A 25,193-nucleotide genomic window follows, 5' to 3' on the forward strand; every position below is an offset into this window, starting at 1 on the left:
TTTTTTTTTTTTTTTTTTTTTTTTTTGAGACGGAGTCTTGCTCTGTTGCCCAGGCTGGAGTGCAGTGGCCGGATCTCAGCTCACTGCAAGCTCCGCCTCCCAGGTCCACGCCATTCTCCTGCCTCAGCCTCCGGAGTAGCTGGAACTACAGGTGCCCGCCACCTCGCCCGGCTAGTTTTTTTGTATTTTTTAGTAGAGATGGGGTTTCACCGTGTTAGCCAGGATGGTCTCGATCTCCTGACCTTGTGATCCGCCCATCTCGGCCTCCCAAAGTGCTGGGATTATAGGCTTGAGCCTTTGCGCCCGGCTGCTTAATGTATTTTTAAGAATTGTCCAAGTTTGTTGCACTTACTAGAAGTTTTATTTGTATTGTGGGAAAGTATCCCATTGCATGAACGGCCACAATTTATTGAATCCACTTTTTCTGTTTATGGACTTTTTGGTTGTTTTCATCGTGGGGACTATAAAAATTAATGTTGCTATGATGATTCTTGTATGTCTTTCAGTACCCATATGAAAATACTTCTACTGGATATATATCTAGGAGTGGAACTGCTAGGTTATGGGGTATGCATATGTTCAGCTAGATAATGTCAAACAATTTTCCAAAATACTTGTTCTAGTTTATATTCCTACCAGCAAGATATCAGTATTCCAGTTGCTTCACATCCTTTGGTCTCTGTCGTTTTAGCCTTTCTAGATAATGGTGTCACATTGTGGTTTTCATCTATATCTTACCACCACCACTACCATTACCAATACAACCACTTTAAAAAAAATTGTGGTAAATGTACATAAGATTTACCACTTTAACCATTTTTAAGTAAACAGTTCAGTGGCATTAAGTGCATTCACATTGTTGTGCAACCATCAGCACCATCCATCTCCAAAACTTTTTTATACAGTTTGCATAACTTTTTTTTTGAAGTTGTCAACTCCTTACCTACATGTTAAGGGTAATATAATCATATGCAGTGGTCTCACTCCTGCCCTGGCTATAGGTGTGTCTTCTAAGTCACATTATGGTAAAGTGGAATTATATTGGAAACAAATTTATAACTAGTACTTATACCTATTATGCCTTACACAGTCCTTGTCAGTTAATAGGCCTTCAGTTCTCAAATGTAATAGTTACTATTTTATTTCCATTTCAGAATTGTTGCAGAAAGATGTAGTGAGGTTGCAGTGTTCAAATAGTCTATTTTAGTTAAAACCTACAGTAAGGAAACAAAAAAAGTCATAACTAAAAACAACACTTAGTTTAGCCTGCCAAAGTGATATATTTTACTTGTGTTTATTCTTTTATTTATTTATTGGAGATAGAGTCTTTGCTGTGTTGCCCAGGCTGGAGAGCAGTGGCACAATGTCCGCTCACTGCAACCTCAGCCTCCCGTGTTTAAGCAATTCTCCGTGCCTCAGCCTCCTGAGTAGCTGGGATTACAGACACCCACCACCACACCCAGCTAATTTTTGTGTTTTTAGTAGAGACAGGTTTCACCATGTTGGCCAGGCTGTTCTCAAACTCCTGGCCTTAGGTGATCCACCTACCTCGGCCTCCGAAAGTGCTGGGATTACAGGCATGAGCTGCCATGCCTGGCCTATTCTTTCATTTTTAATCTTGTTTCTCTAAAAGTCATTTTCTTCTATGGTTTAACACTACCATGAAGGTCGTCATCTTCTATTTATTTAATAAATCATTACATAGAGAAAATAGGCTGGGCACGGTAGCTCATGTCTGTAATCCCAGCACTTTGGGAGGCCAAGGCGGGAGGATCACTTGAGATGAACTCCTGGGAGTTCAAGACAAGCCTGGGAAACATAGTGAGACCCCTATCTCTACAAAAAATTTAAAAATTTGCCGGGTGTGGTGTTGCACACCTGTAGTCTCAGCTACTCAGGAGATTGAGGTGGCAGGATCACTTGAGCCTAGGAAGTCAAGCAATGATCATATCACTGCACCACAGCCTGGGTGACACAGTGAGACCCTGTTATGTTTAGAATAGAATAGAATAGAATAGAATAGAATGGAATAGAATAGAATAGAATATTAATTTTTTTCTTTTACCTTAAAAAAAATTTTTTTTAACTTTAAAAAATTGTTTTATTTTTGAGATGGAGTCTCACTCTGTCACCCAGGCTGGAGTGCAGTGGCACGATCTCGGCTCACTGCAACCTCTTCCTCCCAAGTTGAAGTGATTCTCCTGCCTCAGCCTCCTGAGTAACTGGGATTTTAGGCGTGGGACACTGCACCTGGCTAATTTTTGTATTTTTAGTAGAGACGGGGTTTCACCATGTTGACCAGGCCGGTCTCAATCTCCTGACTTCAGGTGATCTGCCTACCTCAGCCTCTCAAAGTGCTGGGATTACAGGCGTGAGCCACTGCGCCCAGCTTCTTTTACCTTTACTTTTTAAATTATTGTTGTTATTACCACACTAGCCTACACTATCAATATAATCTAGTAATTTTCTTATCACTGAAATATTCTAAGGGTTGGGCTTCACTCTAGCCATAAAATAGACCTTTGGCCTTAATTTGTTCCAAAAGTTTCATTATAATGCAGATCAAAATGTATTACAATGGGTACAGATCAAGCAATGGAAAATGGATTATATGTTCCTGCAGAGATAATATAATTAAGGACTAAAACCCTACTAAGGACTTATCATCAAATAAGTCATATAGCTATAGTCAGTAGTATAACTAAGCCCCTATAAATATAAAACAGTGTTCCTTCTTCTATAAAATGGACATAAACATATTGAATAGAGTATGCAAGTTGCCCCCAAAGTATAATAAAGTATACGTACAGCATATAGAAATTTTAAATTCGGTAATTTGCTAAGCACCTACTATATCCCAGATATTGTAGGCAAATCAAAGTAGGCTAAGCCGCTGAAGAGCATGGAGACTAACAAGGGGTAACACACATACATAGGAACTATAATTTGAGAAATGGTGAGAATAGTGATATAGCCAAAGAACAATATTAGATGAAGGGGAGATTCCTTTTTTAAAGTCAGGTTTCATGGTAGAAGTATTCCTTTAAATATTTGAAAAAGTGAAGATGATGGAAGTGAAGGCAGAAATGAATGCATTTCAATTTGAGAAAATGACATGAGCAAAGGCATTGAGGTGGGAAAGAACACAGCATAATAACAACATAATTAAGAGCTACCATTAACTAACCCCTTAGAGTATGTACCTTTTTAAAATCCTTGCGTCAGTCCTGTTAGGTAGGTGACTTATTATTTCCACCATACAAATTGGAAATTGGAGTTACAAAGAGAGGTCAAATAAGTGGCAGAGGCAGGATTCTAACCTAACTCTGATTCCAAAACCACTGTTCATGGTCACCATACTGTAGTGTTTACATTCAAGAAGTAGCAGATAATACAGTCTAGCTGGAGGATAGAATAAAAATACACATTATACACACACACACATACATATACACATATATATGTGTGTGTGTATATATATATGAAGTGGATAGTCTTCTGGGAAAGGATTTGTAGAGGGTTAAGAGGAGTGAAAATGAACAGAAAGGGATAGACGAAAGGTTTGGTGGAGGAGGGCGCAGAAATAATATCCAACTGATTGTTCTGGGGACTACGGAAAAGGGAAAAATCAAAGGTGCCTGAGGTTTCATATATGGTTGCCTGAGGACAGTGGCATCACAAACACAAATAGAAAAGTGAGGAGAAGTGTTGTTTGCAGGGGGGTGGGAAAGGAAAGATGGAGCAATAATTTTGATTGTAGACTTGTTGCATTTAAAGCACAGATGAAATACGCCATTGGCAATTTAGGCAACAGATGTGACTTCTCATTTTAAGAAGTTCTCTGGGTTAAAAAGAAGACCAGAGGACAATAACTACAGGTTGCTAGGAGCTAAGACTTTATCAGAGTTGACACTCTGGCTTCAGTGGGCCTTATCTTCCCTGCATCTCATCACCCTCTGTCCTGACATCGCTCAAATCGCCTCACTCCATAGCTCCTCTAAGACCACAGCTTCCTTTACTTCTACCCCTGCTCTCCACCCTCCCTGTGATCCCTTGATACCTCTGAATGTACCTGGTTCAACAGTCCCCATTTTCACCTTCCTTTCTCTCCAGTCAAACCTCTGGCCATTCATTTGAATTCTGCCCTCTCTGGCATCTTACAGTACCTCTTCCGTAGATATTACCTTCCTCCCGTCCATTCCAAATCCAAAGGACCATCCTCTTAACTAGTGAAGGCCTTACAGGGAAATGAACTGTGAACTTCAAACATCTGAGACAGGTCTCGGTTAATTTAGAAAGCTTCTTTTGCCAAGGTTGAGGATATGCACTCAAGACACAGCCTCAGGAGGTCCTAATGACATGTGCCCAAGGTGGTCAGAGCACAGTTTGGTTTTATACATTTTAGTGGGACAGGAGACATCAATCAACATATGTATGATGAACACTGGTTCAGTCTGGAAAGGCAAGACATCTAGAAGCAGGAAGGGGGCTTCCAGGTCATGGGTAGATAAGAGACAAATGGTTGCATTCTTTTGAGTTTCTGATTAGCCTCTTCAAAGGTGGCAATCAGATGGGCATTCATCTCAGTGAGCAGAGGGGTGATTTTGAATAGAATCGGAGGCAGGTTTGCCCTAAGTAGTTCCAGCTTGACTTTTCCCTTTGGCTTAGTGATTTTGGGGGCCCAAGATATTTTCCTTTCACAGAACCTATAATCATAATTATAATATTGTCACTGTTAGCTGTGGAGAAACTATCCTCTTCAATGGGAATTAACACTGTAAAGAGTCCTGGTCCTTAAAGGGACCAAAGCAAGCATATCTTGTTAAGACTTCCTTTGTGCCTGAAACCTGTGGTACTCTTACTGGATAATGTACTCTTACTGGATAATATACTCTAGGAGTGAACTAAGCAGGTGAGATAGGCTAGCTTACCTTCTATCTAGTTATGTCTTATTTCCAAACTTCTGAAGTGTGCAGCAAGGAGGCAGTTGGTATGCAGACATAAAGCAGAAACAGCTTCGGAGGTCCTTTAACGTGACTGTGTACAGGGCTACTGCACTGGCATCCTTTTTCTTCCTGAAACCAGACCTGTGTGTAAAATCCAGCATTGGTTAGGGACTTTGAGGCAGCACTAGTCTTGGTTGGAAACCCTGGCTCTCCTCTAAACCTACATACACTGTGGTGGCTCCTGACTAGCCTCAGTGAAGCCACTTTGCAATCAGCACCTGTGTCTCTGTAGCTGAGGGCCCCGAGGCCTTCGTGTATGTAGCACAGGGAGCCAGCAGAGGGAGCTGTCGTCCCAGAACTTTCTTAGAGCTTCTAAGAAGTTTTTGATTTTGAAAAAGATCTTCCTAGGCTCCATCCGAACCTCCCATGCAATAAGACTCTAACTTGAGATATGTGACATTTTGGTGCCAGACCCCTGGTGTGAGCAGATGGGGGGCTTCTGCATAGCTGTTTAAACTTGAAAGCCCTAGGAGCTCTTGATTTCAAGGAAACGCCTGTTTACTGATCCAAATCAAGCAACTCTTGAGAAATGGGAGTGCCTTTCTTACCTCAGTCTTTATTGATCTTGGTATCCGCACCTCCAGTGACGTGTCCTGAAGGGTGGGAGAGAATTCCTGAGTGCCTCACACACAGGGAAAGAAGGAAGTCCAACTAATGCTGCAGAAAGTCCCCACTGGGGAGGTACGGGTAGTGTTTGGGTAGTATTAAACAGTGAGAAGAGAAGCACAGTGCCTGGGTGCAGCACTTTGTATCAGCTCTGATTTTGAAATCAGAAACAGAGACTTTGAAGCCGGCCAGTAAGGGGTTGTCAGTCAGTTGACTAATGCTCTTGATTTGAATCGGAGGCTGCTGTGAAAAGGGATGGAGCTTCTCTAGCCACTGTGAACTTCTGAATCTCACTAGGGTTGGGTCTGCTTTGGGGCACTCAGATAACCCCGGTATTTCCAAACCAGCTTTCCCTTTTGCTTCAGGACATATCTTACCCAAGCCTGCACTATGGAGAAGTGGGACGGTAATGAGGGCACCTCAGCTTTTCACATGCCTGAGTGGATGGTGAGTTCTCTGGTCATTTTGTTTCTCCTTCTGTTTCTTGATAATGAGAGGCAACCATTTTTGCCGGGTGACAAGGATCACCTGTAAGAAGCTCCTACCAAGATCCGTGGTTGGAAAAAGTTATTACTCTGAGTTCTGATTAGTTCCTAGGTACTAGGTCACCACTGTTTCTTAATTATCCGCGAAGCTGGGGAAGGTGTGAGAGTTGCCTGGCCCGGGCTTGTTGCCTGGTTGTCTCTGGTGGGCGGGGGCTTTCCTCTGACTGCTGGTATGATGTATGGGTTGTGTTTCCTGTGACTGTTTTGCACTTCTGTTTTCAACCTGACGCTTCATTTGTTTCTCTGGGGGTAAAGAAAAAGAACAATGATGAGAAAAAACAAAAACAGAACTTACAGAAATGGTGCTCTCTTAAGTCTGAGAAGATTTCAAACATTTCCCCCCTCCCTGCCTGTATTTGTCCCTTCAGTCACATTTCCCTGTTTTCCCCCCAGCTATCCTTTACATATATATTTCTCTAAGGCAGGAACTGTAGCCCTCTTGGTACAGTTCTTCAGAATACCATATTTGCCTGATCGGTAGTTTTACTATAATGATAATAAGGACTTATTTGTTCATAAGAACTAGCATATAAACATATTATATTGGATTGAATTTCAACTTTTAATTTAAAAACAATAACCATCCTTATGTTTCTAAATAGTTTCTTCTAGATTTAGCCTGATTTCTTACAACCTATACAGGTTTATGTTTACAGGTTTGTGTTTCCCCACTATGGAAAACTAGTTAGACTCTCTAAAACATATTTCAGGTTCTTTTTAGTGTTTACAGAATTATGGATTTGAAGAAATAACTATTGATAATGAGATAGAATATATAGTGGGCCTAACAAAGGCCCCGCTGAGGAACTTATATTTCAACTCATTGTTACAACTATTGTTTATTGTTTTGGGGGAGGTTATTGCTGTTCTTAATGTTGTTTCAGAACATTATGTTCACGTTTTTTTTTTGAGATGGAGTCTGGCTTTGTTGTCCAGGCTGGAGTGCAGTGGCATGATCTCAGCTCACTGCAACCTCCGCTTCCTGGGTTCAAGTGATTCTCCTGCCTCAGCCTCACGAGTAGCTGGGATTACAGGTGTGCACCACCACACAGGGTAATTTTTGTATTTTTGGTGGAGACGGGGTTTCGCCATGTTGGCCAGGCTGGTCTTGAACTCCTGACCTTAGGTGATCCACTCAACTCGGCCTCCCAAAGTGCTGGGATTACAGGTGTGAGCCACCACGCCCAGACTTGTGTTCAATTTTAAAACATTTTGTGGAAAGAAAACCTATCCATCTACAAGCTTATTCCAAGTAATGTAGTGTTTTAGAATTAATGGAAGGATTTATTTAATACTTCTGATTGGATTGAGTTTTTTTGAATTTCTTGCTACTCACTGATAACAAGAAGGGGGAAAAAGAAATTTGGTTTTCTTAGGGGAATGTATCAAACTTTGGTATTTCTATAAAGGAATATTACAGAAGAATTCTACTGAACATTAGTGTGCCAACTCAGAATCAATCAAAGTTTTATAGTAATTCTTATTTCTGTCATAGTCCTCACCGTCTTACAAGCTTAGCACATCCCCTCAAAGTTCAGTAGCAGCTCCTACTGAACTTTCACCCTATTTACCTTCTTTCTACTTATGTGAAAGGGAAAACTGCCCTAAAGGAGTTGGTGTGACCACTGCATAAGGGATATGATCTAAGGCTTCCCAACTTTTAGAAAACACTCTTTAAGAAAACACAGCTCTAAATGAATGAATGAATGAATGAATGAATGAATGAATGAATGAATGAATGAATTTGTGGCCGGGCGCAGTGGCTCACGCCTGTAATCCGAGGCAGGCAGATCACGAGGGCAGGAGATCGAGACCATCCTGGCTAACACGGTGAAACCCTGTCTCTACTAAAAATAGAAAAAATTAGTGGGGCATGGTGGCAGGCACCTGTAGTCCCAGCTACTAGGGAGGCTGAGGCAGGAGAATGGTGTGAACCCGGGAGGCGGAGCTTGCAGTGAGCCGAAATCCCACCATCTCACTCCAGTCTGGGCGACAGAGCCAGACTCCGTCTCAAAACAAACAAACAAACAAACAAACAAAATAATAGTTTAGAAAAGCACAGCTCTGCTCTGTTTTAACAAGATATTACTCTCAGGAATTTCTTGGCCACTCTGTCTCTTAAATAGCAGGAAAATACCTTTGCTCAGTGTTTTGAACAGCAATAAAAAGGAACAGGGAGGGGCTAGTCTTCAATAACACGATCGTCTCATTTGCTAGCTTTTCCTTACCAAAGACTTTTGAGGCTTTCTTTCAGATACCACGTAAGTCATTGACTCCTGACTTGGTCTGAAAGTACTTCATTAGGCTGCTACTGATAGCCACTTAGCCAAGAAAGCTAACCTCTGAGCACCCTCCAGTGTATTGCCTATAGATTTCCAAACCTTACTTGTGAAATGTTAAAGTGTCTTTTAACCGCTAAGAAAAAAACCCTTGCTCCAGCTCCCATGTTGGGCCAAAGTTTCAAGTTAAAGTTTTAACAAGTGTCTTACTCATGTTCCCATTTACATATTAGTGTAATGAAATTTCCACTGAAACTATCCCTGCCACCAAAGGAAATATGAGAAGCCTCTCAAATCTTCTTTCAGGAGAAAAATTTAGCAGAGAAGGTATATTACAACATCTCCCTTTTATTAAAAATCACCAGCAAAATGGGACTTCATATCCCTCAGAGAATAGGACTCACACTACATATAACAGCTGACAGTACTCACATCTCTGATTCCCAGCAGGGAAGTAAGCCAGGATGAAGCCTGAAGAACCCCAATCTCAAGAACTGACAAGGTAGGCTTTCAAGGTTACGTTCCACCAATCACTGGAAAACTTCTCCTGGCGCCTCTGCTCCTCAGCTGTTTTCATGTAAAGGATTTTCTTAGCCTTGTTCAGACAGCTTTACTGCTGAAAGGTTGGGGAACACATCCTTTTAAAGATTGTCTTTATTAATGTGTTTTACTTCCCCTAAGAGATCTTTAGTCCCTTCTGGTACTAACCTCGACTAACATGCATGGAGATCAGCAATAACTTTTTCTATGTTTCTACATTTGAATATTTCCTCCTCCTCCCACTCCAGCTCTCTGTACTTTTCCATAGGAAATCTGGCTGATTGACTTTCTTGAGTACCCAGCCAGCTTGCTGCCCGATATTCTTTTGGCTAGAAGTAATCCTTTTCATAGGTAAAGAGTTAGTTCAAGCCACTCATGTGGCTTAGAAGAGAGAGGTATTTTGAGGAATATCTGAACCATATCTACTTGGAAGTAGAGACAAAAACCTCCTAAGTATCTGATAAATGGTGGTAGAGGTAGCTTGACTATAACTCTAGGTCAGGATTGGTGCTTAAAACAGAAAGCCATTTGAAAAACTGATGAAAACTATGGGCTCTCTCCCCAGGATATTAAAAATACAAAATTTTGCATACTGTTGTAGGAGGTTCTAGACATCCATGGAATATAGGTTAAGAACATTTAATTTGAAAGAATAGAAATATTAATATTTTAGACTTGTATATCAATATGTAGTTTTCAAAACCCTCTCACATTATCTTATTATCTCAGCATACATTTTAGATAAGCAAAGTAGAAATGATTATCCCCATTTTAGAAATGATGACAGACCTTAGAAAGTAGAGACACAGATACATCCTTTGTAGTATTTATGTACTTGAAAAGGAATTAATTGGTTTCTCTTGGCCTGAACCTCTTTAGGATAAATAGATTTTCTATCCTCTCCATGAATCCTGTTCTTCTTAATATGTTACCTATCTCTTCTTAAGAGCCTTAGGTTATGGAAATCAGAATTAGACCCACTTATCTTTAGACCCTGTTTTGGGTGTGAAGAAAGATCACCTCGGCAGGGCGCGGTGGCTCATGCCTGTAATTGAAGCACTTTGGGAGGCCGAGGTAGACGGATCACCTGAGGTCAGGAGTTTGAGACCAGCCTGGCCAATATGGTGAAACCCCATCTCTACTAAAAAGTACAAAAAAAATTAGCCGGGCGTGGTGGTATGCTTCTGTAATCCCAGCTACTCAGGAGGCTGAGGCAGGAGAATCACTTGAACCCCGATAGGTGGAGGTTGCAGTGAGCCGAGATGGCACCATTGCACTCCAGCCTGGGAGACGAGGGAAACTTCCATCTCAAAAAAAAAAAAAAAGAAAGAAAAGAAAGGATCACCTCATTGTATTCTCTGACCTTTCAAATAACCTTTACTTTTCTGCCTGTGAACGTGCTTCCATTGTTATAGCCATGATAGGATAGAATGGTTGGTTAAGAAGAGTCAAGAGAATCAGGGCTGCTTTACTCACACTTGGAGAAAGTGTTAGAGCAGTGGTTCTCAAAGTGTGGTCTTCAGACCGGTAGCATCAGCATCTCCAGGAGAGTTACTCAAAACACAAAATCTTTAACCAGAGAATTGGAAGCTGAAGAAAAAAAAATTTTTTTTTAATTACAAAATACAAAATCTTGGGCCCTCTCCAGACCTTATAATTCTAAAACTCTGGTGGTTAAGATCCAGCAATGTGCTTTAATAAGCTCTCCAGGTGATTTTGATACAGCTAAAATTTTAGCATTACTGTATTCTATAAAAACTTGTTGACTGGGCACAGTGGCTCATGCATGTAATCCCAGCACTTTGGGAGACCGAGGTGCGTGGATCACGAGGTCAGGAGATCGAGACCAGCCTGGCTAACAAGGTGAAACCCTGTCTCTACTAAAAAAAAAAAAATACAAAAAATTAGCCAGGTGTGGTGGCACACACCTGTAGTCCCAGCTACTGGGGTTTCTGAGGCAGGAGAATCACTTGAACCCAGGAGATGGAGGTTGCAGTGAGCTGAGATTGCGCCACTACACTCCAGCTTGGGTGACAGAGCGAGACTCAGTCTCAAAAAAAACCAAAACAGACCAACAAACAAAACTTGTTAAGTGGTAAGGCGGAGTCAGTCTCCTAAAATGTCTTCTGGTTATATTTGGTATAGAAATGCCAGTCCTTTTGGCTTAAGTTATCTGACTTCAGTCATTGGACCAAGGAGTTCCTTTTTACTTGAGTGAGGGAAAGGGGAACCAGCTTAGTACAAGTGGACTGAGGTGAACATTCTTGTTAGGAGGAGCAGAAGTTTAGAGATTCATCAAGCAAGCAAGTGATCTGTCTTACTTTGTGAAATTATGAGTAAGAGATCAGAATTGCTGTGGGTGATGGTGAACATTCATATAAGAGTAATTTTAAATTAAGTAAATTTAAAGATAAAAGGAATGATTTGGGACTAGTACACCTAGGACTAGGACCTTTGGTCTTCTGACTTATATTATAAGGCATGGTATAGTAAGCAGATAGAGCTTTGACTCTAGCATAAGCACAGGCTCAAATTCCATTCCCATCACTTACTTGCTGTGAGACCTTGGACAAATCATTTGTTCTCTCAGAGTTACACTTTCCCACTTTGTCAAGTGAGAATAATACTGCCTACTTCTTAAGGTTCTTGTACAAATTAATAGAAGTAACATATACATAGAACTGTGAATATAGGCACTTACCGAACTTTTCTCTTCCAGAGATGTCAATAAGCAGTATGCAATATGACCTTCTCTCTCTAAATAAAGATTATCCTTAAAAAAGAATCTACTGGCCAGGTGCCGTGGCTCACGCCTGTAATCCCAGCATTTTGGGAGGCCGAGGCGGGTGGATCACCTGAGGTCTGGAGTTCAAGACCAGCTGACCAAAATGGTGAAACCCCATCTCTAGTAAAAATACAAAAAAGTAGCCGGCGTGGTGGCACATGCCTGTAATCCGAGCTACTTGGGAGGCTGAGGTAGGAGAAGCACTTGAACCCGGAAGGTGGAGGTTACATTGAGCCGAGATCGTGTCATTGCACTCCAGCCTGGGTAAAAAGAGCAAAACTCCGTTTAAAAAAAAAAAAAAAAAATAGAATCTGCTATTTTACGTCCTTTCTTATGCTCAACAAGCAGTCTTTTTTTTTTTTTTTTTTTTTTAAGGAAGAATTCACATCACTTTCCCCCAATCTATGTAGCAGACAGTTGAGTGTAGCTTTCTTCTTCACTATGTCTCTTTCAGAAATCAGCAAATAAAGAATGTGATTCTTTGCCCTTTTGCTTGAATATTTGGCATGTAATAAGATTGTTGTGATTCTGGGGACTGAGGAGATAAGAAACTTCCCTTTGTAGTCATACCTACCATGAACACACATTTTGTGAAAAGAGCAAACTCGGTCACCCTATGCCAAATCAGCAACAATCTTGAGCTGGGCCTAGAAACCCAATGTCAAAATCTGTATAAAAGATGCACAATTCAGAGGAAAGCAGTGAACTGGGAAAATTGATTTCCTTGGTGACAGAGCTGAAATCAGTGTCCCCAGTCTGGCTAATCCAAGGACACAGAGTATAGGGTAGGGCCTGCCTGAGTACTTGGCACCATTAATTTTTTTTCTTACTCTTTTAATAAAGTCTCTCATTGTTTTAGTGGCTCTGTGGTTAATTTTTTTCTAATGAGACTAGGTTAACTAAAATCATCTGACATGGAAAAGGAGGAGGTAAGGTTGAAAAGGAACCTAATTAGCAAGTTAATTATAGCAAGCAAAAAAGTGCAGTGGTTATATAAATAAGCTATTGTTATGCGCATGCAAGTTGGGCCTTGTCAGGGGACTTGCCAAGGTTTAGAGGTCAGAGGATCCATGTAATTAGGTGTTTAGGAAAAAAATAAATAAAAGCAAAACAGCCACCAGAATTAAGAATGGCTGATGAGCCACTAACAGAAATGCCTTATTAAATTGGGGCTGTACTGCTGAAGGGGTTGTTGGAGCTGCTTCAGGGATTCCAAGGAAGAGTAGTCCCCCACTCCCCAGCCCCAAAAGCTGGCTGGAACCAGAGCCAACAGAATTGCTGATGAGGAAAGTTTAAAGGCCTGATCACAAGGGTCCCTGGACCACAGAGGTGGCAGTGGGGCTGGTAATGTCACTATGCTGGGCAGCAAGAAGAAATACATTGTTAATGGCAACTCTGGGATTAAGGCCCAGGTGAGACTAAGCTCTTATTTACCAGTCTTGCCGCTGCTATAGCCATTATTGTAAAAAGCCAGCTGCTTATACTCTTTTTCCCCTCCTTTCCTGCTTTCATCCCTCCCTCTGGTGTAAGATGAACTACCCCTCTTTTAACAGTCTCTTTTCCTCCTTTGCCTTAATGCCTGTTGGAATTAGGCAGTTCTCTCTCATATGGAAAAGGAGGATTTCTTTAAAAGGAGGATTTCTTTAAAAGACCCTGGTTCCAGACAAGGTAGGAAAGTTAGGGGTATAATCTACTAAGGTACCACAATTGGGGTGGGCAGATTACAAAACCAGTCCATTACAAAATGGACTGTTGAGTGAAGAATATATTGGTGTTTAATTATTGAGAGGAGGTAGACACCAGGGAGCCACTTAATTCATGTTCTGGTTTCAGAGAAAGATACTTGTTTCTTGGGGAAAACTGTATAACTTGTATTTAAGTGGTTAATCTTGCTCTAATATTTTTCTGTCTTAAAGAAACTTGACTTCAGTGTCTAACCAATAAGCAAGGTTTTAGAACCCTATGTTCTAAGTGGATAAAGCCTTGCACAACCTAGTCTTCTTTAGTACTAAAAGATAGTAGCATGAACTTGTCCCAGGAAGGAGGGATTACTGTAAATAGAAAACATAGAGAAGACAGCTCAGCTCAGAGAAACTGGTTTGAGATGATAATGCAGCTAGATAGCTATACGGTTTATTCACCCTGATCCTACAATCTAGGGAATAAGAGTGACTGGCCCCCTCTAGTGGTGTGTGTACATGGTGTGTGTGCATATGCACCCACATGTGCATGTACGCAGGTGTGAGGTTGTGTTGAGCATCTGAAACAGGATTTATCTGTTCTTCTTTAAAGGGGACACTGGAAAAGTTAGTGACTCAGGGTGACCTTTGAAAAGTTCCATTATTATTCCTTTTCCTAGATGGGCTTCTAAAAAAGAATAAAGACATGTGACTGTTTTGAACAAGGTTGGTGAAATGGAAGCCAGAGTTTGCAGCCTGCTATCCACCTCCCAGCTTTCCACCTTTCCTCTTCTTCTCAGCTGTTTTTGCCCTTAAAAATCATTTTTAGGCCGGGCGCAGTGGCTCAAGCCTGTAATCCCAGCACTTTGGGAGGCCGAGACGGGCGGATCACGAGGTCAGGAGATCAAGACCATCCTGGCTAACACGGTGAAACCCCGTCTCTACTAAAAAATACAAAAAACTAGCCGGGCAAGGTGGCGGGCGCCTGTAGTCCCAGCTACTCGGGAGGCTGAGGCAGGAGAATGGCGTAAACCCGGGAGGCGGAGCTTGCAGTGAGCTGAGATCCGGCCACTGCACTCCAGCCTGGGCGACAGAGCGAGACTCCGTCTCAAAAAAAAAAAAAAAAAAAAAAAAAAAAAATCATTTTTAGATTTTATGTTTACCATATTTACTGAATATTCAACCAAGTATAGAAGTGAAGATAGAATAGGCTACTTCAGATATATTGATTCAGCACTTGATTGAGTGCCTAGGATTTGTGCCTGAGGATATAAGGGTGAATGAGAATCACAGCTTCTCCCTTTATGAGCCTATAGTTTATAGAGAATACAGGTAAGTAGACAGATAGTTACGTTCAGTGTGATAAGTGCTGTGCTAGGAGAAATGCAGTACATGAAAGTTCATGTACGTCCTATGGGAGTACATAGAAAGGCACTTTATCTTTGTGGAATAAGTTGTTAGTTGAGCAAAATAATCATATTTGTCATTTTTTTTTTGTTTATGAAGAGCTTCTTATCTGATGAGTTTTCCTATTGCTGAAAACAATTTGCAAGCCCTGAAGCACTTTGCAGGCTTTATTTGTTGTTATGGCTATGAAAAGACTATGAATCCCCCTAAAAGGCAACGTGAAGCTAATTCAATTTGGCATTGGTCCCCTTGTCGCAATACTCAAGTGACTCATTAGTTACCTCTAACTGCGGGAAGTGGAGCCGTCAGTTCCTGCTTTCATTCTGGTGTACTGTATGTTCTGCCCATCAAGGAACTATCTTTTTATCATTAAAGGTGGAGTCACTTGTCAGATCTTTGATCATTTTCATTAGACCTTCCTCTGTGCCACCTTGGATTCAGAATAGGCAATTATACAAACAGAGAAAATGAAAAAGTTATTAGTTGAATAAATTATATGAGCTTTTTTTCCCCAAACAAGTATAGCTTATAAATGACCTTTGATTTGTAGAGTATTATAAAGTATCAGCTGGAACCTCCAACAATAGGAGAAAGATAAAATTGTAAGAAAATCATTATCAAATAATCATCAAAAATGCAACCTCCAGAGTATGATATGAGGTTTATACATATTCAGTCAAGTAATCTGCTCCTTCTATATCTGTTATAGTTAATGATCAATCTTACTGCTTTTAGGTATTTTATAACATCAAATATTAAAAAATAAATTAATATTTACTTACTAGCCAGGCACGGTGGCTCATGCCTGTAATCCCAGCACTTTGGGAGGCAGAGGCGGGCGGATCACAAGGTCAAGAGATCGAGACCATCCCGGCCAAAGTGGTGAAACCCCGTCTCTACTAAAAATACACAAATTAGCTGGGCGTGGTGGCACCCACCTGTAATCCCAGCTACTCAGGAGGCTGAGGCAGGAGAATCGCTTGAACCCAGGAGGCGGAAGTTGCAGTGAGCCGAGATCACGCCACTGTACTCCAGCCTCACTACAGAGTGAGACTCCATCTAAAAAAAAAAAATTTACTTACTAGTATTGGAAAGCTAACTAATATATTTTAGAAAAACTTTAACAAATTAGAGTGGCTACCTGCAAGAGTTACGAGAGCATTGAACTGTAGGAGTCGAGTAGGGAGTGGATTTATTGAATTTTCTGCTATGTTTCAATTTACATGCATTGTCTCATTGAACCCTCTCTAAAACCTGTGAGGTAAGTACTTTTATCTCTGTTGTATTTATGGAAAAATGAGACTCACTAAAGCATCTTGAGCAACATCACACAGTTAATGAGTGGCATAGCCAGAATTTAAATGCAATTTCAGAATGTTCATTCTTAATGAAAAGCCCTTTTAAAAATTATTGAATCATACCATTTCCTGATATTCTTGAAACCTGAATGCAAGTCATTTTGCCTTCCTGTACCTTGCAATTTTCTCATCTAGATATATGGAGCTTACAAGTATAATAATCTCAAATATTCTTTCCAGTTTTACTTTTCAGTGAAACTGTAGAAAATATTTCTGAATATGACTCAACTTTTTAAAAATTTAAGCAGAATATCCCATTCTCTATTTGTGGGGAGGGGGGTGTCACAATTTTATTGTAAAAAGCATATAGTCAAAGAGTGGCCAGGCACACTGGCTCTTGCCTATAATCCCAGCACTTTGGGAGGCCGAGGTGGGTGGATCACTTGAGGTCAGGAGTTTGAGACCAGCCTGGCCAACATGGTGAAACCCCGTCTCTACTAAAAATACAAAAATTAGCAAGGCATGGTGGTGTGTGCCTGTAATCCTAACTACCAGGAGGCTGAGACATGAAAATCACTTAAACCCGGGAGGTGGAGGTTGCAGTGAGCCAAGATTGCGCCACCACACTGCAGCCTGGGTGACAGAGTAAAAGTCCATCTCAAAAAAAAAGAGCATATCAAAGATTTAAATTTGATTAGAAACATAGTAGGAAAAGAATGAGACATCGCCAGACACAGTGACACATACTTGTAGTCCCTGCTATGTGAGAGGATGAGGTGAGAGGATTGCTTGAACCCAGGAGTTCAAGGCCAGCCTAGGCAATATGGAAAGACCCCATCTCGGCCGGGTGTGGTGGCTCACGCCTGTGATCCCATCACTTTGGGAGGCAGAGGCGAGCGGATCACTTGAGGTCAGGAATTCAAGACCAGCCTGGCCAACATGGTGAAACCCAGTCTCCACTAAAAATACAAAAATTAGCTGGGCGTGGTGGCGGGCACCTGTAGTCCCAGCTACTTGGGAGGCTGAGGCAAGAGAATCACTTGAACCCAGGAAGCGGAGCTTGCAGTGAGCCAGGATCGCACCACTGCACTCCAGCCTGGGCGACAGAGCGAGACTCCATCTCAAAAATATATATATATAAATAAAAATAAAATAATAATAATGAATAAAAAAGTATTCTTCTCTTCAAAGAGTCTTAACATTCCAAACATAGGTTGATAGAATCAGATCAACTGTTAGGTGAAAGCCTATAATACAAGCCTTGAATTGCTGTCTCAAAATGGAGGTTCTTTTTCTTCATATAACTAGGTTTCTTTTTCTTAGCAGATCCAGTTTGCTGACCAGAAGCAAGAATTCAACAAACGTCCCACCAAAATTGGACGTCGCTCTCTGTCTCGTTCCATTTCTCAGTCATCTACTGACAGCTACAGCTCAGGTGAGTACTGAGCTGCTGTGGACCTAGCTGTTGAGGCTAATAAGTATGATCTCAATGGGCCCTCCTGTCTATCCAAGGCTAATTAAGCATGACCAAGACTGTGCTTTGAATAAATACTCTGAGTCCAAATTTAGACTAAAATTCTGGGTGGAATCTTTGGATTCCTCTTGGCAATTCCAATTGGAGCTTAATAGAGGCCTCCTCTTCCAATAGAGGCAGAAGAGGATGATTAAGGAAATTGAATTCTTTAATATACTCAGAAGGGTGAGAATATGTCATTGATGACCTTTCCTGAACAGTATGTGTATATATTTGTGGGGTTTTTTTTTTTTAAATCCTTTGAAAATAAAAGAGTTCTTCATCCCTCCATCTGGTACTTGCAAATTAACAGGGAAACCTCAATTGCCCCAAGAAATAAGGAAGACACTGCAGCTAGTTCAAGCAAGTGAGCCCTTTGCCTTTTCCCCTAAGCCGTGACATTGGACTTCTTGTTACTCCTCCCATCCTTTGCACTGGCATTAATTCAAATACATGTGCCCTGGGACTGAGTTATCATTTAATGCCAGGTAAGCTGTTACTGTGTAGGACCCCTTCAAGGCATCAGCCATTTGTGCTAAATGCTGCCTAGTATGAGTCTGATTCAATAAGGAGTTAGTTTATTTTGCTCTTGTGTTAGCATGTGGTAGGGAACTGAGTGCTTGCCCTAGTTACCTCTTCACATTATAAATAGTAATATTCATTAGAAAATTTTTATCATGACCTGAAATTTTATTTGTTCTTCGTATAAATAGGAAAGTAATATTTGTTATATAAAGTTGAAGAACAGTTGTTTGGGAAGCTGTAGCTTTTAGGCGGGGTAGATTATATACATTTTACATTTCTCTTTTTACTTTCCCCCCACAGTAACAGTGAATGATGTAAAGCATATGACATCACTTCCTATGGATTTTTATCTAAAGATACAGAATCTTGTGCTACCTTTTTTAGGGAGTAGCACAAGATTTGAGACAGGGTCTCACTCTGACACCCAGGCTGGAGTGCAGGTGGCATGGTCATAGCTCACTGCAGCCTTGACCTCGTGGACTCAAGTCTACTGAGTATCTGAGACCACAGGCACCCACCACCATGCCTGCCTAAATTTAACATTTAAAATTATTTGTAGAAATGGAATCTTGCCATGTTGCCCGGGCTGGTCTCGAACGTCTGGGCTCAAATGATTCTCCTCAGCCTCCCAAAATTCTGGGATTACAGGCGTGAGCCACTGCGCCTAGCCGGGAAACCTATCTTATTCTACTGAAATAAGCAGCGTTGAAAATTCACGAACTGGTTAATGTAACTCTGGAAACCATAATAATTGTGAAAAATGTGAACTGTAAAATAGTTGTAACATTTTAAGCTGTGGGTTTCTGCATGTTACCTAAAGATTGATACTAAGTAATAATAATAATGTCAAATTTTAACTCCAGCTCAGTCTCTCCTGGACACACTAGATATACATATCTAACTATATTCCTGCAGAGGAAACCAATACCTGCCTTCCCACCCAACCCCCATAGGCAGGGAGTGTACTTTAAAACATATCTATTTACCTGGAAGAGAGTAGTGATACCCTTGGTTTCTAAGTGAGCACATAGTGGCTTGGCATAGCTCGTTGGTGAATGATATGGACTGGTATCATCCTGGCAAACTTGGACTTTTTAGATTAAACTATATGAAATTACCATTTTTTTAAGTCAAAAATTGCCAACCTGATGTATCTATTTAATGATACTAAGTTCAGGTGCAGGAAATCAAAACATCCTGGAGAAGAAAAAGAACTTAAAGATCTCATTTGGCTTCCCACTGATTGCCGACTTCTTTGGGAGCATTTTAAATCATAGGATGCTACTTACTATACAGATTTATCTCCTGATAAGTTCTTATATAATCCCTGGAATTTAAAGATTTTATTTAAAATTTGCTGGTTTTGGTTGCCTGATTTGGGGGTATCCCACTGTCCTGGTTACCCTCATCTGGACATATTTCAGATTAGGTATCATTTTAAAAATATTGTGCCTATCAACATAATATTCGCAATGGTCTGAACTAATCTACAGGAAGTGCTCTGTAAACTCAGTGCTTTTAAAATGAAACCCAGGCCGGGTGCGGTGGCTCACGCCTGTAATCCCAGCACTTTGGGAGGCCGAGGCGGGTGGATCACGAGGTCAAGGGATCGAGACCATCCTGGCTAACACGGTGAAACTCCGTCTCTACTAAAAATACAAAAAATTAGCTGGGTGTGGTGGTGGGCGCCTGTAGTCCCAGCTACTCTGGAGGCTGAGGCAGGAGAATGGTGTGAACCCCGGAGGTGGAGCTGGCAGTGAGCTGAGATTGTGCCACTGCCCTGTAACCTGGACCTGGAGGACAGAGCGAGACTCCGTCTCAAATAAATAAATAAATAAATAAATAAATAAATAAATAAATAAAATCCAGACTGAGTGAATGGTTGTCAAGCCCTTTTAAACAAACTCTGGCTAGAAATACCTACTACCTTGATTATTGGACTAGGAGTTAGGAGAGACCTAGTTTCTAGTCTTTGATCCATGTTTCATTTGTTGTGTGATGCTGGAAAACTTGCACCTGGCATCTTCATAACTCAGACAATGGAGAGTTATATACAATGATAGAAGAAGAGCTTCATGTGCATCGAATGAAAAGCCAAGAGTAATGGAACTGACTCACAGCTTTCTAAATAATGACAAGACATATATGCAAATGTGTGTCAATAAGAACTTGGGACCCATTTTCAGCATACAGTATAATTTAAATGACGAGGCTGGGCACAGTGGCTCATGCCTGTAATTCCAGCACTTTGGAAGGCCGAGACAGGCAGATCACCTGAGGTCAGGTGTTCAAGACCAGCCTTGCCAACATGGTGAAACCCCGTCTCCACAAAAAATATAAAAATTAGCTAGGCATGGTGGCACACGCCTGTAATCCCAGCTACTCCAGAGTCTGAGGCATGAGAATCGCTTGAACCCAGGAGACAGAACCAATGAGCTGAGATTGTGCCACTGCACTCCAGCCTGGGCAACAGAGTGAGACTCCATCTAACAAAAAAAATTTTAAAAAAATAATAATAATTTAGGCTGGGCGCGGTGGCTTACGCCTGTAATTCCAGCACTTCAGGAGGCCGAGGCGGGTGAATCACCTGAGACCAGGAGTTCGAGACCAGCCTGACCAACATGGAGAAACCCCGTCCCTACTAAACATACAAAAATTCACCGGGCATGGTGGCATTTGCCTGTAATCCCAGCTGCTCAGGAGGCTGAGGCAGGAGAATTGCTTGAACCCGGGAGACAGAGGTTGCAGTGAGCCGAGACTGTGCCATTGCACTCCCGCCTGGGCAACAAGAGTGAAACTCTGTCACAAAAAAAATTAATGATAATTTAAATGACTATAGAAATTAAACTGGAAAACCCCAAAGACTGACCTCTTCCCGTCTCAGTTTGTACTTTCTCTCTAGATGAACTCATTTATCTCATAGGTTTAAATACCGTGTATTGGTGTTTGATTCTTATATTTTATCCTAGCTTAAATGTCTCTCCTGTATATTAGATTCATATATACAACTGCCTACTAGGTCCTTTCACTTGAATGTTTTATAGCTATCTCTTTTTATTTTATTCTTTTTTTTTCTTTTTAAGAGACAGTGTCTTGCTTTGTTGTCCAGACTGGAGTATAGTGGCACAGTCATGGCTAACTGTAGCCTCGAACTCTTGGGCTCAGCCAATCCTCCCACCTCAGCCTCCCCGGTAACTAGGACAACAGATGTGTACCACCACATCCGGCTAAGTTTTGAAAATTTTTTTGTAGAGATGGAGGGTCTCACTTTGTTGCCTAGGCTGGTCTCAAACTCCTGGCCTCAAGCAATCCTCCTCCCAAAGTGCTGGGATTACAGGCATGAGCCATGGCACCCAGCCCATAGACATCTCAAACCTCCCATGTATTAAAAACTGAGCTTCTCAGTTCCAACCTTACCCATCTTCAGTCTATTCTCAACACTACAGCCAAATGTATTCTTTTAAAATAAGTCATGCCATATCATTTCACTGCCTAAAACCTTCCAGTGGCTTCCCAATCTCACTCTTAGGTAAAGCCTAAAGTTCTTACAATGGCCTACATTTCTGTTCACCTCTCTACTTCCCTAAACCTCCCCACTCCCCGAGATATTCATTTCACTCTGGCCTTGCTAGCTAGCCTCCTACTGTTATTTTGAAACATGCCAAGCACTCTCCTGCTTCAAGACCTTTGTACCTGTTCCCTCTGCCTGGAATGCTCTTTTTCCAGATACATGCATGGCTGGCTACCTTACCACCTCCAGTTCTTCACCAAAAATCATCAACTTCTCACTGAATCCTACCCTGGCTACTCTTTTAAATTGTACCCAACATGGTGACTATAGTTAATAACAATGTGTTGTATTCTAGAAAATTGCTAGGACAACAGATTTTAAGTGTTCTCACCACAAAGAAATGATAGGAATATGAGGTAATGCATATGTTAATTATCTCTGTTGAGCCATTCCACAGTGTATACATATCTTGAAACATCATGTTATACACATAAATATGTACAATTTTGTCAATTAAAAATTCATTAGAAATAAATACTATACGGAGCTCCACCCAACATTCTCCATCAAATTTTCCTCTATTTTTCTTCATAGCACTTATCATATAACATATATATGTTACTAATATGTTTTGGTCTTTTCCCTTCTACTTAAATGCAGGATCCATGAGAACAGAGAATTTTTTTTTCTTTTTTTTTCTGTTTTGCATTGCTGTATTCCCAGCACTTAGAACTGTTTGACACAAAAGAGGTACTCAATAAATACATATTGGTGAAAGGTGTTCAGAGACATTATACTTTTATACCCTTGTTGAGGTCTCTAATATACTCAGTGTGTGTGAACAACAAAAGCAGGTTTATGAGATTTCAAAACAAGATACTTTCCTGTCCAAAGTGCTTGTTTTGCTGAAGATACTCAGAGGCTTACATAGACTGTAGTCTCCTCTCCCTTCCTGGGGATCGTAGTACTAAGTTTTGCCATGCTTTCATTTAGGAACCTCTGCCGGCTTTTCTCAACCAGGGATCCTCATCTGAATCACAGAACACAGAAAATGATTTTATAGAGTTTCTTAATTTTCCAAAAGATGATACATAACTAGTACCTTTCCAGATGTGTGGAAGAGAAGTTAATTCATCATGTACGATGAATGCTTCAAGGCATTAGGACTTAATTCTGGCAGAACCCAGGTTGAACAACGCTGCATTAATCCATGAAACTATTTTATAAGAAGCAAACTTCTAAAAAACTCTTCCCCTAAGGAAAAAAACCTCATAAAAACAAATGAACAGAAGATACTTTTTTTTAAATCAGACCATTCTCAGTGATATATTTCTGAATAAGCTGTCTTTGCAATGAGTTACTTGGTTAAGAATGAGGAGAGAAGACAGGAGTCCCTTCTTCACAACTGGTTCTTTTTTTCCCCAAACTCTACAATTCTTATAAAGTTTGATATATTTTCAGATTTTTCTGAACAACAAAGTTTTGTTTGTTTGTATTTGAGATGCTAACATAGCTTTTTACACATTTCTAGAGTGTTATTCATCAGTGAAGTCTGCTATAACCGACACACAGGTCCCTACTGTTACTTCCATTACCAAATGAATAGGTTAGTAGGTCCCTACTATTACTTCCATTACCAGATGAATAGGTTAGGCCCAAGAGGAGTTGCCTGACATAAAATAGTCTAATAGGACTAATTCAGTCAGGGTTCTGACTGCTGCTTCTCCTAGCAGTAACCCACAGTATCACAGCTGCTGAGAGGTAAAGCTAATCAGGCGTGAGCCTTAAAACGTGTATACATGTTCTGTGAGATAGATTGTGGATTCTTGATTCATCATGTTATATTTTGATTTTGGAAAATAATGAAACAAGATAACATCCCATAGTACAGTTATATTGTACTTCGTACTCCTTTTCTACATAGAAACTGAACCCTTCGATTATCATTTCATTTATTCATAAGATTTTTCTGGTGGTAGTTGGGGGAAAGAGTATGAGGAAAGAGGGAATCTGTTACGGTTTGCAGTTGGATAAATTGAAAATTGGTCACTTAACCACTTAGGGTTGAAGCTAGAGCTAGGATTTCAGGACTATTTTAGTAGATTTCAGGACTATTTTAGTAGGTTATTGGTTGTTCTTGCTTATTTAAACTATGACTCTGGGCTTTAGAGTATGCTGGCAATTACAAATATTTTAGAAACTCTGTTCCAGTGTGTTTGTAGGTATGTGCTGGGTTTCTCTAAATTTTCCTATGAACAATCCTTAATGCTATCTCAACTGTCATCATGAGTTTGTTACTCTGTGGCAGAAATGAATATGGATTCAAAGAATAAATGAGTAAATGTCACTAATTCAACAATAACCTTTCCACTGTGTTTGCAGAACTAGTAATACATTCTCTTGGTCTGGATCTGTCAGCCATGTCGTATCCACATAGTAGGACAATCTAGACAACTGATACTTTTGGTTCTTACCTGATAGCAGGTCCGTATAAGGGGTTCTTTGAGGCCGGGCATGGTGGCTCAAGCCTCCAATCCTAGCACTTTGGGAGGTCAAAGTGGGTGGATCACCTGAGGTCAGGAGTTCAAGACCAGCCTGCCCAACATGGCGAAACCCCGTCTCTACTAAAAATGTAAAAATTAGCTGGGAACAGTAGCAGGCGCCTGTAATCCCAGCTACTAGGGAGGCTGAGGCAGGAGAATTGCTTGAACCCAGGAGGCAGAGATTGCAGTGAGCCGAGATCGTGCCACTGTGCTCCAGCCTGGGTGACAGAGTAAGACCTTCTGTCTTCAGAAAAAAAAAAAAGGCTCTTGGAAAACATACATTTTGGCTCAAAGAAAAACATTGGTTGAATTAACTGTAACTACTTGACTACTGTTAAGAAAGTAAAATACTTTTTTTTCCAGCTTTTAGAATAGGGAAGTGGTATAAAGATTTTTTTTTTCTTTGAATCGGGGGGGAAAAATGGTGAAGCCGGAAATTGGAATGCTTCCCTTAAGGGGAAGTTTTCAAATTTTGTTTTGCTTTTTTGTTTTCTTCTGACTCATTCTTAGAAACTAAAGAGGCCTAGGAAGGGGGATCTCTTCTGGGTAGAGTTAGGACTCCAGTCTCAACCTCTCAAATCACTGCCAGCCAACCACCTGCTGCTTGGGTAGATCAGTAGGAGATGATGGAGATATAAAAAAAGAGAAACTGCTAAATGATAATGTATGTATGTCATTCTTTTCCCATTCAAAATCCTAAAGCTGAGTAAGAACCCTTAAAGATGTTATATCTGGAACTGAATTTAAAATATGGGCAGAAGTGGGTAATATCAGGTATCATGTATTGAATGCTTAATTACTGTATGCCAAGCATTGCACTAAGCACTTCACATATATTATCTTACTTAATCTGATCAACAACTTGACTCTGACAAGTCATGTTCTCCTATTATATAGTCTTATGACATCCTGATTTCTGCTTTACAGCACACATTACAACTGTGGTTTTTTTTTTT

The 25,193-nt window shown here is 40.7% G+C and overlaps 1 protein-coding gene across 5 annotated transcripts in view; it reads left to right on the forward strand.

The window, feature by feature from the left end:
- Nucleotides 1-25,193, forward strand: part of AHCYL2 (adenosylhomocysteinase like 2) — a 201,391-nt gene that overhangs the window by 132,168 nt on the left and 44,030 nt on the right. The window contains exons 1-3 of one of the 5 annotated variants that reach the window (XM_023223447.1): nucleotides 2,365-2,371; nucleotides 5,978-6,059; nucleotides 17,472-17,580. In XM_023223447.1, coding sequence (XP_023079215.1) covers nucleotides 6,003-6,059; nucleotides 17,472-17,580 — 166 coding nt within the window. In that variant the 5' untranslated portion in view covers nucleotides 2,365-2,371; nucleotides 5,978-6,002. Of the gene's footprint in view, nucleotides 1-2,364; nucleotides 2,372-5,977; nucleotides 6,060-17,468; nucleotides 17,581-25,193 lie in introns of those variants that run through there. The other 4 variants (XM_023223448.1, XM_023223449.1, XM_023223445.1 and 1 more) reach the window with 4 other exon arrangements.

The sequence above is a fragment of the Piliocolobus tephrosceles genome, chromosome 8, assembly GCF_002776525.5.
Source record: "Piliocolobus tephrosceles isolate RC106 chromosome 8, ASM277652v3, whole genome shotgun sequence".
In the NCBI taxonomy this organism is placed as follows: Eukaryota; Metazoa; Chordata; class Mammalia; order Primates; family Cercopithecidae; genus Piliocolobus; species Piliocolobus tephrosceles.